Source organism: Podarcis filfolensis (assembly GCF_964270895.1).
Source record: "Podarcis filfolensis genome assembly, chromosome: 10".
Lineage (NCBI taxonomy): Eukaryota > Metazoa > Chordata > Lepidosauria > Squamata > Lacertidae > Podarcis > Podarcis filfolensis.
Window position 1 is genome coordinate 59,544,033 of NC_139612.1, and position 17,074 is coordinate 59,561,106.

Here is a 17,074-nt window from a genome sequence, read left to right on the forward strand (position 1 = left end):
GTCCTCTCCCTTTCTCCCTTCCTAATATATGCTGGCTTTAATCCCCTCCTCCGGCATCGTCACACTTCCTCTTCTGACTTTCCATTCGGCATTCAAATATAAGGGCTGATTAAGCTGTTTTTCATTTGGAGAAGCTGTTCAGTCAGTCAGTCAGTCAATCAATCAATCATCACCTCACTCTTGGGAAGGCTAAAATGAACGAAAGAGTCCCGCATCTCGATACAGGTTCATTCGCAGGCATCTTCAGGTAGGGCTGGGAGAGAATGGAGAGAGCTGGGGTTAATGGGCAACATGGACCAAAGGTCTGACTCAGTGTAAGGCAAATTCCTATGTTCCTAAGGAGACGTGCAACATTTCAGAACTGGCACCCCACACTTCTCTTGTACACCTGATGTTACAACTAAGCTGAGAGTTGGCTCCACCCCACATCAGTAAATGTCACGGTTGTTTGGAGATTTGGACCCAGGTTGGACAGTGTTCTCGAAGCTACGAACATGAGTTTGACCAAGCTGCGGGAGGCAGTGGAAGACAGGAGTGCCTGGCGTGCTCTGGTCCATGGGGTCACGAAGAGTCAGACACAACTAAATGACTAAACAACAACAACAACCACACACACACATTTCAGATTAAAGTTTTTCAATCACATATCCAACATACAACATAAAAACAAGATTCCAAAGAATCTCCTGTCCTTCCCTCCTCCCCCTTTGTGGGTCCTATTGTTAACCGTTTCCTCCTGCATCTTTTATAATAATCCAGATCTTTTATAATAATCCAGATCTATGTCCAAAATTTCACCAATAAACTACAAGCGTTATTCCAATCCTACTAATGATTTTAGCTGTTTACAGTGGTTTTTTAAGATAAATTATAAATTTTCCCCATTCCTTATTAAAAAATTGGTCTTCCTGATTTCTGATTCTTCCGGTCATTTTTGCCATTTAAGCATAACCCATCAACTCAACCCGTCTTTCTTCTCTGGTAGGGACTTTATCTTCTTTCAATCTCTGGGCCAAAAACATTTGCATAGCCATGGTCACATACATAAATCGTCTTTCCTGCTCCATTGGGATTTTGGCACCTTGGACCCAAGTCTTCTTGGCCAGCCTCCTAACTGTGCACAAGAAGAGCTCTGCCCATTTTGGGGTCCCAAAATTTGACACCCCCACCTCTCATGCCATTCTAAATAACATGTGCCGTGCCCCCCTGTTTCACCCCCAAGGCTCCATGCCCAGTGTGATGGAACAGGCGGAGCTAACTTCTGTCCACCTGTGTGCCCACCACAAGCGGAACATGAGACCGAAAGCATTCCTGTAAGAACGTAAGACGGGCCGGATGGATCAGGCTGATAGCCCATCTGGTCCAGCATCTTCATCTCACAGTGGCCACAGGCTAGCTGTCATCTACTGTACGCTTCTCCAGACTTGCTTTCCAGTACACCTGAGGAACATGCCTAGGGAAGGTATCTTTCCATCCAGGGTAGTAAACACAGAAGGAAAGGACTTGGACTTGGTACCTGCGGTGACCAGGAAATCCAAGCAGGTGATGGGTATAATGACTCGGCCTTTGTCCATGGAGTTTTCTTGGCAGGGATACTGGAGTGGCTTGCTGGTTCCTGCTCCAGGTGGATCGCGTTTGGTCAAAAGTCTCCACTATGACCTGTCCATCTTGGGTGGCCCTGCACGGCATAGCTCATAGCTTCTCTGAGTTATTCAAGCCCCTTCGCCATGGCAAGGCAGTGGCAACAAAGGCCCATATAGTTAAAGCTATGGTTTTCCCAGTAGCAATGTATGGAAGTGAGAGCTGGACCATAAAGAATGCTTATCGCGGAAGAATTAATGCTTTTGAATTATGGTGCTGGAGGAGACTCTTGAGAGTCCCATGGACTGCAAGAAGATCAAACACATCCATTCTGAAGGAAATCAGCCCTGAGTGCTCACTGGAAGGACAGATCGTGAAACTGAGGCTCCAATACTTTGGCCACCTCATGAGAAGAGAAGACTCCCTGGAAAAGACCCTGATGTTGGGAAAGATTGAGGGCACAAGGAGAAGGAGACAACAGAGGACGAGATGGTTGGACAGTGTTCTCGAAGCTACTAACATGAGTTTGACCAAACTGCGGGAGGCAGTGGAAGACAGGAGTGCCTGGCGTGCTCTGGTCCATGGGGTCACGAAGAGTCGGACGTGACTAAACGACTAAACAACAACAACAACAACAAATAACGACTCGGTAGGCGAGCTAAAGCCCTTGGAAACCGGCCTGTGCGTGGCTGGGGCGTGGGTATGTATGGCTCTGCCAAGGCAGGAGGGGGCGGAGCGCAGGGAAGGGCGGAGGCTCCTGCGAGGTAGAGGGCGTCTCCTCGTCGCTTTCGGCGGCGTGCTTGGCATGAAGGCGCTCCATTCATTCCGAGACAGCCAGCGCGGGCGGCAGCGGCGTAAGGGAAAGGCGCGCCTCGCCGGTGGCCGCGAGAAGGAGGCAGCTAGCAGCTGGCCAGCGCCGATCGCCGGTCCCCGGACGGCTCCCTGGCCATTTAAGCCGCCGGAGCTGCGCTTGAAGGAGGAAAGGAAGAAAGGGGAGGGGGAAGGAGACCCCGGACTTCTCCAGCCATAAAGGAAGAGGAGGAGCGAGGAGGGGGGAGCAGCGAGGAGGGTGGGGGGAAAGAGGAGATGGGTCTCCTCCAGCGAGACGGGAAGGCTGCGCTGCGGATCTGACGGTGCCGCAGCTCCGAGAAGGCTCGCCATTGTTACCCCAGTTGGGAGAGCCGAGCCCACAGGCGCGCGCGCGCACACACACACACACACACACCTTCCGGCTGCCTCTGTGTCTCTCTCTGCAGGCGCTCCGTCTCTTTCCTGGGCTCTCCCGGGGCTCTGGCTGCTGCCGGAGCTCCACATCCAGGCGGCGTGGCGGCTCTGCTTCGGGGTCCTTCTCCCCCCGCGCCTCTCCTTTCCAATGGTCAGGGGTCATCTCGCCCAGGGACGGAGCAGCAGCGGCGCCCCGATGAGCTGCCTCTCCCGGCTGTGGCTCTTTGTTTTGCTCCTCAAGGTAAGAGATCGCTCGCCCCAGACACCAGCCATCGCTCCCTGTGCCAGGCTCCTTGGCGCTCTTCCTTTGGCCTGGGTAGGGTGGAAGGAGCTAGTGCAACACGGCTGTGCCTGTGGAGCAAAGAGACTCCCTCCCCGTTTCTTTCCCCTGTTTGTGTATTTACTGAGAAATCTCGGCAATCCTCCACGGTGTTCCTCTGTCTCTCTCTCTTTTCGCCCCCCGAGCTTGGGACTTTTCTGAAGCATGGCTAATAGGAGCTGGCACTCAAGGTCGCTTGGTGGGGATCCGCTTCCCAAGGCAAAATGAGGTCACTTTCAACACCACGAGCATTTCTCTCTCTCTCTCTCTCTCTCTCTCTCTCTCTCTCTCTCTCTCTCTCTGTCTCTCTCTCTCTCTCTCTCTCGGTGTCTGTGTCAGCCAGGAATGGCAAGCAAATGGAGGCAGGGGGCAGCTTGGCTGGTTTGATCACCGGGCTGGTTGTCTGGTTGGTGGTGGAGACGGAGGGTTGGAAAAGGTGGCGGTGCGTTTGGTGATTCGAGGCAAGGTGTGCGTGGGCTGCTTTCCGGGTCTTTGTTGTGGTGCTTCTTCAAGGGAACGTGTTGCATGGCTCTCCTCTGCTCCTGCGACTGGCTTGGAGGAGCCAGGGTGAAGGGGGCTGGGTGAATCTGCATCTCAGGGCTTAATCTGAAGTGGGGTGGTTCAATTGAGTCCCTCCTTGAGTCCCTCCTGGCTCAACCCTGGGGCCAGGGAAAGCCCTAACGAGCATCTGTCTTTGCTTCATTGCTCTTCTTTACAAGTCTGGTGAATTGAAGGGTAGGAAAGGTCCTAAGCTCAGGCGGAGAACACTTGCTTTGCATGCAGAAGGTCCTGGGTTCAATCCCTGACATCTCCCAAGTAAGTCTGGGAAATACCCCAGTCTAAAAGCCACTTGACATTTAGTTAGACCAAAAGAGCATCTGATTCAAAAGAAGAGACAACTGGTCTGTCTGCTTCAGGATTGTTGACTCCTGCCTTTGCAAACCTGGGGTCCTCCTGGTGTTTTGAACCAGGTTGATGGAAGCTGGTCTACAGGGTATCGGATGGAGGTCTTTCTAAACCCTGCCTGGGATTGAACCTGGGAGCTTCTGTATGCAAAACACCTGCTTGACCATACGCAGAGAGAAGTGAGGACAGATAACTTGGCTTTATAGTCCTGGTGAGGTGAAGTGCCTCCTGCTCAATTTGACAGGCTGTTTATGGGTGGGGAGCAGGAGTGGGGAATTTCGTTCCCTGGAGGCGAGTGAAATTCTTATCAAATTTTGGGGTGCTACCTGCTTGCTGTCAGTGTTGTCAGAGGTTCCCTGTCTCTCCCACCCCATTCTTCAGAAACTTAGTTTTGCCATCACCTGTTGCTGCAAGAGCAGAGCCACCATTTTTCTCCTCTCAGAATCCCCTTTGGAATTCTGGGTAGAAGAAAGGGCACCCAGGTGGATCTCCATGGATGAAAAACTAAGTTTAAAAAGAGAACGCCTGGTGGCACTGTGGGTTAAACCACAGAGCCTAGGGCTTGCTGATCAGAAGGTCGGCGGTTCGAATCCCCGCGACGGGGTGAGCTCCCATTGTTCGGTCCCTGCTCCTGCCAACCTAGCAGTTCGAAAGCATGAAGTGCAAGTAGATAAATAGGTACTGCTCTGGCGGGAAGGTAAACGGCGTTTCCATGCGCTGTTCTGGTTCGCCAGAAGCAGCTTAGTCATGCTGGCCACATGACCCGGAAGCTGTACGCCGGCTCCCTCGGCCAGTAAAGCAAGATGAGTGCCGCAACCCCAGAGTCATCTGTGACTGAACCTAATGGTCAGGGGTCCCTTTACCTTTATCTTTAAGGCTCTGTAGCTTTCTGTACTCCCCAAATCAGGAGTTTCACTATAACTTCAACACATACACACCATCTTGAGATAAAAGTTGTTCATAGAGAACTCTCAGCTCAGCTCTACATTAGCCTGTGGTTGTAAGAGAAAAGATACCTTGGGACAAATCAGGGGTGAGAATCCTGTGGCCTGGCAGAAACCACCAAGACTCCATCTCTCACCATCCCTGAGCATTGGCCATGCTAGAAGGGGTTGATAGGAGTTGGAGTCTAACAAGCTGTAGGGCCACAAATTCCCCATCGCTGAAATTAGCGATTTTTCTTCATTAGTTTCCAGTATAGATTTTCGGAGTGCTTCAACCCCACCTTCCAGAGTGCCTTAATCAGTTAAAACAAGGCAATCCCTCCCCATGAGCTGTCTAAAAAGACAGGGCACACAAGGAAAAGGGCATGGGGAGGAAGAAGGGGGGAAAGCAAACATTTTAAAAAATAATATAGAGGCCAATATTATTATTATTATTTTAAAAAAACACACACCATTTCTCCAGCTTGGTGCAAAGAAATTTTAAAAAATTGGGAATCACATTCACACTTGGATCCAACTTACATTATATTAAATTATATATAAATGGATCAGCGCCAAATATTTGCACCTCTGCTATGTCAAAACAATTCCTTGCTACTTTCCCTCTTTTGGTATATTAAACATTTGTTGGATCAAAAGTTCTCTCCTAATTCCTCAGATATTGGCAAACATGGTGACAGCCCTATCCATATATGTTATTAGGCAATGGTGACTGAACGACAATTGCTTTGTCATGAGGCCCATTAGCTTCTGTGTTTTCTGGATTCTGATGTCTTTTTCTCAAGTCACCAGTTTACTGCTAGGAAGAGTTTTGAGGGAGAAGGAGCTATCCGTTCAGCACTGCAGACCCAATCTCCATTCATATACTACTGTGCAGAGCAGCTAAGGAGTTTTCCATAGCTAATGGGCTTACACGCTCATACCTGAACACACTCTTTGAAAATAAGCTAAACTGGTTTCAGCGGAACGTACTTCTGCATAATGTGCTTAGGATCAGTCTGTTAGAAGGAGAGAAATATACAGCCTGTGAAACTGCCTTAGACTGAGTCCATCTAGTTTGACATTGTCAACACAGATTGGGAGTGACTCTCAGAAAGGGGTCTTTCCCAGCCCATTCTGGGGATGGAAGCTGGGACCTTTTGCAGACAAAGCATGCACTCTCTACCACTGTGCTAAGGCCCCAGTTCCCATCAGCCCCATCAATTCTTGTTGATTACTAATTAAACATGCAAATATTCTACATTGTTCTAGCCACTGGGTTTGCTTGCACCCAACTGAGAGCCAATGTCCAGGAAGGAGCCATTGTGTGGACTCAGAGCGGGGACTGGAAACCTGTAATCCTCCAAAGGTTGCTGGATCATAGCCAATGATCAGGGATCATTTCCTGACTCAAATCAGTGTTCTGGCTCTTACTTTGAAGACCCCATGAGACATATGCCCATCCTACCTTAGGGATTGCCTGCTTCTGAATTATTCTCATCCCCACCCCCATTCCCTCTGCTCATCTGGAGAGGCTCTGCTCCACAATGGCACCTGCTTTGCTTTCCCTTTGCTTTCCCAGTTTGTCCAGCTGCCTTGCTTGTTGCCAGATCAAGACTTTTATTGACGCAGGCCTTTCTGAGCCGATCATTTTGTCTCCTTTATGCTGCTGCTTGTGGAAAAGGAGGAGAGGTTTTAGGTCATGGTGTCCATTTTGGTAGGACTCTGTGATTGAAATCTTGAGAAATTACTGCTGCTTTGGACATTTTTATTGGAAAAGCTGGTGGTGGATGTTGGGAAGCCCATAGCTGTGTGAGGACTGGCTCAGCCTGGGGATCAGGTGGACATTTTGACATGCTTCTTTCCACAACTGGGGTGGGGAACCTCAGGCATGAGGGCCAAATGTCACCCTCCAAGCCTCTTCCCAATACTGTTCTAAGACCTCATCTTTCACCAGTCTTACTCTGCACTCCCCTCAAATGCTTCTGCCTGGCTGGAATGTGTCCTTGAACTGTGAAAGGAGCTCTTGCTTGCTTGCTTGGATGGAGGATGAAGATGTGTGTGAGTGTAAACCTCTGACTATGGTGTGGCTGGAATGTACCCTACTGTTCAAAGGAAAGAGTGGCAGCCTTTGCCCCACCCACTTTCCTCCCTTGTCCCACTCACCAATTGCATGCTGACTCTGGAAAGTTGCTAGTGAAGCAATGTGGCTCCTTGCTGTCAAACAATGGCTGTCAGAGGCATTGGCAATCCACTGCATTAACAGGGCACTGGTCCACCTAGCTCCATATTGTCGACACTGGCTGGCAGTGACTCTGGACTTCAGACCAGGGTATCTCCCAGCTCTATTTAGAGATATTGAGGATGGAACCTGAGAGCTTTTGTGTGCAAAGCAGATGCGCTACAGTCCTCTCCAGTGACATGGAATGAGTTTCACTTGTCTTTGGTCAGCTTTTTGGTGTTAGCTGTTGTCTTTTAGCTTTTATTGCATTGTGGCTCGTTTCGTACTTCAGCTTTTATTATAATTTATTATTGTTGCTGTTACTGCCTGGGATCTATTCCAGTGATGTGTGACTTAGTCATGTCACGGGACATGTACCTACGGGACCACCTCTCCTGGTATGGACCTTAAGGTCCATAAATAGCAACACCCTAGTGGTCCCGGGCCCTAAGGAAGTTAGATTAGCTTCAACCAGAGCCAGGGCCTTTTCAACACTGGCTCCGGCCTGGTGGAACGCTCTGTCTCATGAGACCAGGGCCCGGCAGGATCTGATTTCTTTGCCTGTGAGACAGAGTTGTTCCACCTGGCCTTTGGCTTGGAGCCAATTTGATTCCCTCCCCCTCTTTCTTTTTCCTTTCTCCTCCTGTGATGAGGCTGTATTTTAATGTTTCAATATTTTAATGTTGTATTTTAATCTTGTTTTTAAGTTGTATTCATTCAACTTGTTTTTATTATTGCTTGTTAGCCGCCCTGAGCCTGGCCTTAGCTGGGGAGGGTGGGGTATAAATAAAACTTATTATTATTATTAAAAGTAAAATAATCTGAGCTACGATGCCTTGGCTTCAGATCCTGCCTGAACCACACGCTAGCTAACCTTAGTCGAGTCCTTCTCTCTGCTTCCAACTAACAATGCAAGAGGACAATAGCAGTGTCTTTCCTGCAAGACTGCTAGAAGTATCACTGAGCTATTGTCCCAGTTCAGCTAAACAACTAGAACCATGGTCAGATGTGATCTAAATGACATGCACTGGTTAACAAACCAGGATATCAAGCCATGATTCAACCCATTTGTTTTAACAAACTAGACTTAGAATAAGCCACAGTTCCTGGAGTTGGACATAATGGGAAACAATGGCTCTGCTCATATGCAGAGCTATGTGTGATCAAATGTAAATGGTTGATCCTGATTGCCCTGTCCTGAGATGGGTTGCCCCACTGAATCTGCTCCCTGATGCTCACACATTTCAGAGGGATGCCTTCAAGAGAGCACCTACGCACTATAGATGTCCTGATCTATACATCAGTGTTTATACATCAGAAGCTGCTCAAATGTAGATGCTTCTCTGGAAGCAACCGCATTGAATGCATGACTGTTGAGAGGAGAGGGACATCAGCCAGATGCACGGTCCTGTTTACCCTCAATATTGTCTAGTCCTATATATACCCAGGTAACATCTGAATAGGCATTGGTGTTTAGTCAAAAGTGGAAGGGTTTCAGTTTATTTATTGATACTTGGCCAAAGATATACAAAAGTTCACACCCACCCTGTGGAACGCCCTCCCACCAGATTTCAAAGAGGGGAAAAAAACCTACCAGACTTTTAGAAGACATCTGAAGGCTGCCCTGTTTAGGGAAGCTTTTAATGTTTAACAGACTATTGTATTTTAATATTTTGTTGGAAGCTGCCCAGAGGGGATGGGGAAACCCAGCCAGATGGGTGGGTTATTATTATTATTATTATTATTATTATTATTATTATTATTATTTACTGAAATAAAAGGGATTGTTTAATATAAAAAGGAACAGAGGCGGAAAGAAAAAATAAAATAAAAAAGGAAATAAAGGAAAGAAGAGAGAGAGAAAATAAAGAAAGATAAAAAGACTTCCAGTTCTCTGTCCTGCAGCTAAATATGGTATTCACTCATTAATTTCCAACCGTTCTATCTTCTATAACCCCCCCTTCCCCCCCCAGTCTTCAAATCCAAATACTGCAATTTCCAATCTGGATATTACAAGTGGAGGGGTTTCAGACAGGGGTCTCTCCACAAAAGACAAAAGATGTATATGATCTGAAGAGAAACTAGAGTATGAGTCAGGGGTCTCTCCCAACCATACTTGGAGCTGCCGGGGATTGAACCTGGGACCATCTGCATGCTAGACAGATGCTCTGCCATTGAGCTACGGCCCTTAATGCACGCAACTAACTTAGGACTAATAATTTCAATGGATCGATTCTAACTTAGTTGGATACAACCTATTGTTTTTGGGAACCTATTCCCTCCCCTCCAAAAAGCTCCAATCTCTAGGTCAAGTGTGCTGAGCGTTTGACTATCACATTGCCTGTGCTCACAGCATATTCCCAGTCTCATGGCTGCACCAGCGACACGCTGATAGAAGAAAGAGCCAGTGCCATCTATATTACCTTTGCCCCGCTCGCCAGCCCCTTCCAATTACTGCAGAGCCAGATAGAACAGGGTCAGCGTATTTTCTTGACGGATTCATTTCTCTGAGTTCTGCTTAACACTGCAAGCTTGGTTACACATGACATTTTAGTCTGTGAGCCTGTTGGTCCTTCTTCCCCCCCTCCACCCCCCGGAGTGCATTTCATACGCTCCACGAAACTTTGCTACAGAGAGAGCTGCCAGCCACGAAGGCTCCGCGCCATTGGCTGTAATTAACATTGCGCTCAGATGACAGCGTTCGGCACATATGCAAAAAAGAAAGAAAGAAAAGCTAGCACCCGAGAGTTCCCGATCTCTTCCCCAAGAGAGAACGGTGATGGTCATTTTTCACATGACTAAGCCTTAATCATTAGCGTTGCTTGGAAATGGGTGTGTCCTTTCCTTAAAATCCTGGTCCTGTAAACCTCCAATTCAGCAACACAAGCATGAAACTTGCAGAAAGCAGCTGGCAGGGATGCCAATTTGCATAAAATATTTTTTTGGGGGGGGCAGGTAAGACCCACCCTAGGTAATCAATTGCAAGATGTGGCACATGCACCCCATTTGAATGGCACTGCCCATCAACTTTTGGGATTCTCACTCCCCTCAAATACTTTATGGGGGGCAGGGGGTGAAGGGACCTCAGCCCCTAGGAGTTGGCTCCTATGGTAGCCGGGAACACTAAAGCCAAGAGAATCTCATCGTGTTGGAGGGAGAAAGCTCTGCTCCACTGGTCTAAATAGGCCTGTGAGTCTGTTTCAGCCAAGTCATATCTATGTGCCCTACTGTCAAGGCGTCAGGGAATCTGATCCCCACCCCCACACCCAGGCAGGCTGCCAGGGATAAATAGACAAGAAAAACTCTTACCAAAGTCATTTATTCAATATTCACAGAGAGAGGCTTAGAAAGGGAGCCACTTGGAGTAATGGCATTGCTCAGAGTAATCTCCACCCCCTTCCCTTCTCAATCGTCAACAGCACCACTCCTATTATGGTGGCTTGCCTCTTTTCTCTCCTACTTTCAGTGCTCACCGGGTTTTGGGAGAAGGGGTGGTGGTGGTCTGGAATGCTTTCTAATGCTAATGTGTCAACCAGCTGCTCTGGCTCTGCTTCTCCCCTCCTCTTCTCCCATTTTTCCCCAGCTTTGTCCCTCATCTATCTCTGAGCCGTGACCTTCTGCAAACTACTGTTGTAAATCTACGCTGTCTTCCTCTTCTCTGTGTGGTGCAGGAGGAGAGGGGGCAGTCTCCACCATGTGGGAATGTTCAGGGATGGAGGAGAGGATATATTGTTTGGTTATAGCCTTTCCAACTTGTGTTAACAAGTTCACAATTTAGCAGAGTAACACCCCCCCCTTTTTAAACTCACAGCGGAATAACAACTGTTCTGATATTTACCCCTTATTCCCTCATAAAAGATAAGACACGACACAGTCTTCTATAAAAGTATAAAAAGAGTTTACTCACATTCTGTTCACAATCGGATGCCAGAAGGCAGACTTAGCTTAGAAAAGTAACATACACCTGGAAACTATTTCATAAGGAGACAGTCCCTTTGTCCTCTCTTGGCTGAAGAGAGCATCTTTGGCTAAACAGATGTTGCTTCTTTGATGTATGTAGTCAAAGAGAGAGAGATGGCGGCCAGTCCTATGCTTTTGTTACCTGCACAGGTGAGGCCACGCCCACCTCTAGTCACATGCAGAGGAAGTCTGTCCCAGCCCAGAAGGAAACAGGAAGTTTACCTGCTGGCTGGACAAACATTCCTCCCCGTGTGTAAACATGTTCACTCTAGGAATGTTGTACTTGACTGCTCTACGCTTGACACCAGAACTTTCCCTGAGTGCAGAGCTACATAAGAAGAACCCTGCTGGATGAGGCCAATGGCCCATCTCGTCCAGCATCCTGTTCCTACAGTGGCCAACCAGATACCTGTGGGAAGCCTGAAAGGACCCAGGAGCAACAGCCACTCTCTCCACTGGTATTCAAAGGCATAATGCAGGCATAGGCAAACTTGGCCCTCCAGATGTTTTGCAACTACAACTCCCATCATCCCTGACCACTGGTCCTGTTAGCTAGGGATTATGGGAGTTGTAGTCCCAAAACATCTGGAGGGCCGAGTTTGCCTATGCCTGGCATAATGCCTCTGGCAGTGGAGGTGGAGCTTAGATATCATGGCTAGGAGTCACTGATAGCCTCATCTTCCATGAATTGATCTACTGTTCTAAAGCCATCCAGGTGGGTGACCATCAGTGCCTCTGATGGGAGCAAATTCCAGAGGTTAGCTATGCACTGAGATTAAAATATACTCTGTGTGCAGCATTATGGCCAGGATGGATAAGCCTGTTGCCCTCCAGAGGTTGTGAGAATGCAGCTCCCATCAGCCCCAGGTCTGCCATGTTTGGGAGTCCGACAGCATCTGCACAGCCACAGGTCCCCCTCCTAGCGCAGCAAGCCAGAAGATGATGAAGACAACAGCTTAGTGTTGACTCCGAAGGCTGGGGTGATGGTTTGAAACAGGGATGTTCAAAGAAGCACAAACGCCTCGGCTTCAGTGAAAGCAGCCCTAAGTGGAGCTCCCACAGCTCCCTTCCCTTGAGCATGCTGGCCCAAATTTGGCTTGCACCCAGCTGCTGCCACTCCCTGCTCACTCTGCCAGTCCTTCTCCCGGGGGAGGTGGAAGAAGAAGGAGACGACTTGCTAACAAGGAGAGGGTTGGAAGCAGCAGTGGTGGCGGACATTCCCAGACGCAGGAACTGATGCCGATTGCCTCTTTGCTCTGGGGATTCATAGACACGACTCTAAGCCTCATAATCCCTGGCTGGCAGTGATGCTCCACTTGTCATTTGCTGCTGAGGAGGAGGTGGAGGTCTGGGCTACTCTCCAAAAGTTTTCGCTTGTGCGGAAAGTAAGTGCTCTGTGGCATTCTTGACAGCACCCTGGCAAAATGACAAGTTGTCTGGTTACCTTCTGTCCTCTGATCCCAGTTGATCCTCCCTCAAACCTCAATAGGCCTCTAAATACCAGTTATTGGGTCCTGCTTGTGGGTTTTCCATTAGCACCCAGTTGGTCACTGGGAGAACTGGATGCTGGACTTAGATGGGCCTCCAGGCTGATGTAGCAGTCCTCTTATGTGCAGATACCTAGTTACGAGTTACATATTCTACATCACGTTTTATGGGTGCATTTCTGCATAATTTTCTCTCTTTACTCTTCTGGTTTGCCCTTGAGGGCCTGTACAATTAAACACTGTGTCTGTATCAAGCACAGTGCAAATTGACTTCAGGTAAAATTAAAAGCCAATAAATCTACATTAAGTAAGGGCCTTCACTGTATTTTCAACACCTGCTCAAAAGCCTTTTTGTTTAGGCTAGCCTGTCCAGACACATTGATGTTGTTGTGTTTTGATCTCTTTTTAATTTACTGTTGATTTTAATATGTCTTTCATATGTTTTAACTACTTCTTCTTAACTGCTTTTATTGATAATTTTAATTTCTTATAAACCCCTTAGAGGTTTTGATACTAGGAAGTGGTATATAAATTTTGCTAAATAATTAAATGATGTATCAATGCCAGCTAGCCAGAGACCTAAAACCTATAAAGTATATCATGAGAATAAATAAAATCAGATTGGTCAGGTTCACCAATGGCTTTCTGAAATTGTATGTCTTGGCCAGCCTCATAACAAACAGAAGTGAATGAGTGTCAGATGATCACAATGAAACTCAACACATTTGATTGATGGGGCCTTTGGAGAGACCTCAAAGCACATGGTTGTTGGCTAAACAGCATTTTGGGTACCCACTAAATATTTTCTGGAACGTTGGGCTGAAGGTGTGGCTAGAGCAGTGATGGCCAAACTTGGCCCTCCAGCTGTTTAGAATCATAGAATCATAGAGTTGGAAGAGACCACAAGGGCCATCGAGTCCAACCCCCTGCCAAGCAGGAAACACCATCAGAGCAATCCTGACATATGGTTGTCAAGCCTCTGCTTAAAGACCTCCAAAGAAGGAGACTCCACCACACTCCTTGGCAGCAAATTCCACTGTCGAACAGCTCTTACTGTCAGGAAGTTCTTCCTAATGTTTAGGTGGAATCTTCTTTCTTGTAGTTTGGATCCATTGCTCCGTGTCCGCTTCTCTGGAGCAGCAGAAAACAATCTTTCTCCCTCCTCTATGTGACATCCTTTTATATATTTGAACATGGCTATCATATCACCCCTTAACCTCCTCTTCTCCAGGCTAAACATGCCCAGCTCCCTTAGCCGTTCCTCATAAGGCATCGTTTCCAGGCCTTTGACCATTTTGGTTGCCCTCCTCTGGACACGTTCCAGTTTGTCAGTGTCCTTCTTGAACTGTGGTGCCCAGAACTGGACACAGTACTCCAGGTGAGGTCTGATCAGAGCAGAATACAGTGGCACTATTACTTCCCTTGATCTAGATGTTTTGGGACTACACTTCCCATAATCCCTGACCACTGGTCCTGTTAGCTAGGGATGGTGGGAGTTGTAGTCCCAAAACAGCTGGCGGGCCAAGTTTGGCCATCACTGTGCTAGAGAGACCTATATCATCACTCAGTGGTCCTGTTCTGTCTCCTAAATATGCAAAACCCGAAATGATCCCTTCTTCTTTTTACAAAAAAAGGAAAACACATTACTCTTTCCAACAAATGAAATAAATCCCTTTTGTGTTAGGATTATTGAATTACTTATTTTGTGGTTGAAACAAAATCTTTAAGCAGTGCTTTCCAGCTTGGCGATGGATCTGAAATGAAGTAAAAAAAAAAAAAAAGCCCAGAAATGTGCAAATGTAATACCGAAAGCAAGGAGAGAGGCTAATCTCCGTGTGCTGGGAAATGACTTTGTCTTTGAAATGAAGCCAAATGTATGGCTTCATTTTTAATGTAGCTGCACATTGCAGTAGTCCATCCACCCCATCACCCCTCCACCATGTAACTGTGTATATCATAAGGAGAGCTTGTTGTACAGGAAGGAGAAAGAATAGCTAGACCAAATTACTGTAGATTGCTTGCAGGTTTCTGAGCACCCAGCTGATGGAAGGGCAGGATATTCATTTGCATCTGCGTCATGGCATTGGCTAGCTGCTTTTGTTGCCAACCAATATATACCCCTGCCAGAGACAGCTAGCTGTTGCCTGTGATTTGTGGAGCATGACTATAGGACCCCCTCCTGACTAGTATGCCATACCCTCCAAGTTCCCCGAATTTCCAGGGACAGTCCTGGAATTATGAAAGCCACCCTAGCTTCCAATTTGATCCCAGAATGCCCCTGTTTTCCCCACCAGTGCTGCCACCGCTGAGCTCAGGGAAGAGGATGAGCTGATGCTTGTCCCAGGCAGCAGCGATGAGGGAGCTTCTCATGGCTGCCTCTGCCAGCCTTCTCCCTTGGTAGGGACTGCTGGAGAGAGGACAAGAAGCAGGAGAGGCTGCCATTTCCAAGGCCCAGCTCTGTGTGACATACCTGCTCTGAGGGGCCGGGCCGCCCCGGGCGGGAAGAAAAGGGGCGCGGAGCAGAGCGCAAGAAGTATTGATTTTAAAAATAAACATTTTGTGTGTCTGCATCTCATCTTGCCCATTTCTAAAATTTATTTATCGGTGTGTGTGTTTTTCTTTTTGTGAATCTACCAAGAATAAAATACAGTGGTACCTTGGGTTAAGAACTTAATTCGTTCTGGAGGTCTGTTCTTAACCTGAAACTGTTCTTAACCTGAGGTACCACTTTAGCTAACGGGGCCTCCTGCTGCCACTGCGTGATTTCTGTTCTCATCCTGAAGCAAAGTTCTTAACCCGAGGTACTATTTCTGGGTTAGTGGAGTTTGTAACCTGAAGCATCCTTAACCTGAGGTACCATTGTAATATAGAATCAGGATTAAGGGGTTTTCTTAGGACAGTTGAGGGCGTGTGATCCATTGGTGTAGTGATGCCAGCGCTCACCCTTCTTCTGACAGGAAGTGAGGGGACAAAAAATCAGGGGTCAAGGAGGATCAATTTTTCTTGAAGGGAGGAGTGAGAAATGTCCCTATTTTCATCTGAGGAATGTTGGAGCGTATGGCATGTAAATAACATCAGAATATCCTGCTGCCTCAGGCCAATGGTCCAAGAACCTACTAGAGCCTATCCAAGAACCATTAGGTGTGGGGAACCTTTGGCCCTCCAGTTGTGGCTGTACTACAACTCCCATCAGTGTCACTCACCCTATGGTAAAAAGGTAAAGGACCCCTGGACGGTTAAGTCCAGTCAAAGGTGACTGTGGGGTTGCGGTGCTCATCTCACTTTCAGGCTGAGGGAGCCAGCTCTGTCCACAGACAGCTTTCCAGGTCATGTGGCTAGCATGACTAAACTGCTAATGGTGCAACGGAACACCGTGACGGAAACCAGAACCCACAGAAATGCCGTTTACCTTCCCACCGCAGCAGTACCTATTTATCTACTTGCACTGGCATGCTTTCGAACTGCTAGGTTGGCAGCAGCTGGGATGGAGCAACGGGAGCTCACCCCAACGGGAACTCACTGCCAACCTTCTGATCGGCAAACCCAAGAGGCTCAGTGGCTTGGACTACAGTGGAATGCCCTCCCAGTGGAATGTCAAGGAGATGAGTAATTATATATCTTTTAGGAGATATCTGAAGGCAGCCCTGTATAGAGAAGCTTTTTAAGGTTTAATGTTTTGCTATATATGCTGGTAGCCGCCCAGAGTGGCTGGGGCAACCCAGTCAGATAGGCAGGGTACAAATAATAAATTATTATTATTATTATTATTATGGCTTTTCTCTATCCAAGCACCTCCCGCCTGGCAGAACTCGTTGGCACCAGGTGAGTTTCTCTGTGGACTACAGCTCTCATAACCATTGCCCGTTGGCCATCCTAACTGGGGGTCAATGGGAATTGGGGACCCAGTGTCTGGAGATCCACATCTTCCCCATCCCTGACCTCTACTCTTGCCTATGGCCCCTTCTGCACTATACATCCATAGCAGGATCATACCACTCTAAATAATCATTGCTCCCCACAAAGAATCCTGGGAAGCATAGCTTGCTTAGGGTGCTGAGAACTGTTAGGAGATCCCTATTCCTTTCACAGAGCTGCAATTCCCAGAAGTCCCTGGGACAGAAGTCTGGAAATTGTGTGAACTGCAGAAAGTGACGACACCTTACATTTTTATGTATATAAGAAGATATGAAGATTCAATGAAGTCAGGTGCCACTTAGGAACTCAATTGTACCTAGTTTATCCACAATCTAACCAATAGATTATGAACCAATAGGCCAGAGCAGATAAGACAATACTCCCTGACCCCGTTACAAGCTTTCTGGCATCCAGGCTTACTTGTGGGTCCCAGGAACTAAGCTCAACCACTGCCCTATCTGCATAGGAGCTGCTTAAGTTGAAACTAGATTGTGCTCTCCTCTATAAACTTAGTGGCACTTTCATTTATTACAGTCTC

At 47.6% G+C, this 17,074-nt stretch overlaps 1 protein-coding gene across 2 annotated transcripts in view; it reads left to right on the top strand.

Annotated features, from left to right (window-relative positions):
• The first annotated feature begins 2,320 nt into the window (after positions 1-2,320).
• Positions 2,321-17,074, top strand: part of PTPRO (protein tyrosine phosphatase receptor type O) — a 121,510-nt gene continuing 106,756 nt past the window's right edge. For both annotated transcript variants that reach the window (XM_083572585.1, XM_083572587.1), the window contains exon 1: positions 2,321-3,046. In XM_083572585.1, the coding sequence (XP_083428711.1) occupies positions 2,954-3,046 (93 nt within the window). In that variant the 5' untranslated portion in view covers positions 2,321-2,953. The remainder of the gene's footprint in view (positions 3,047-17,074) is intronic.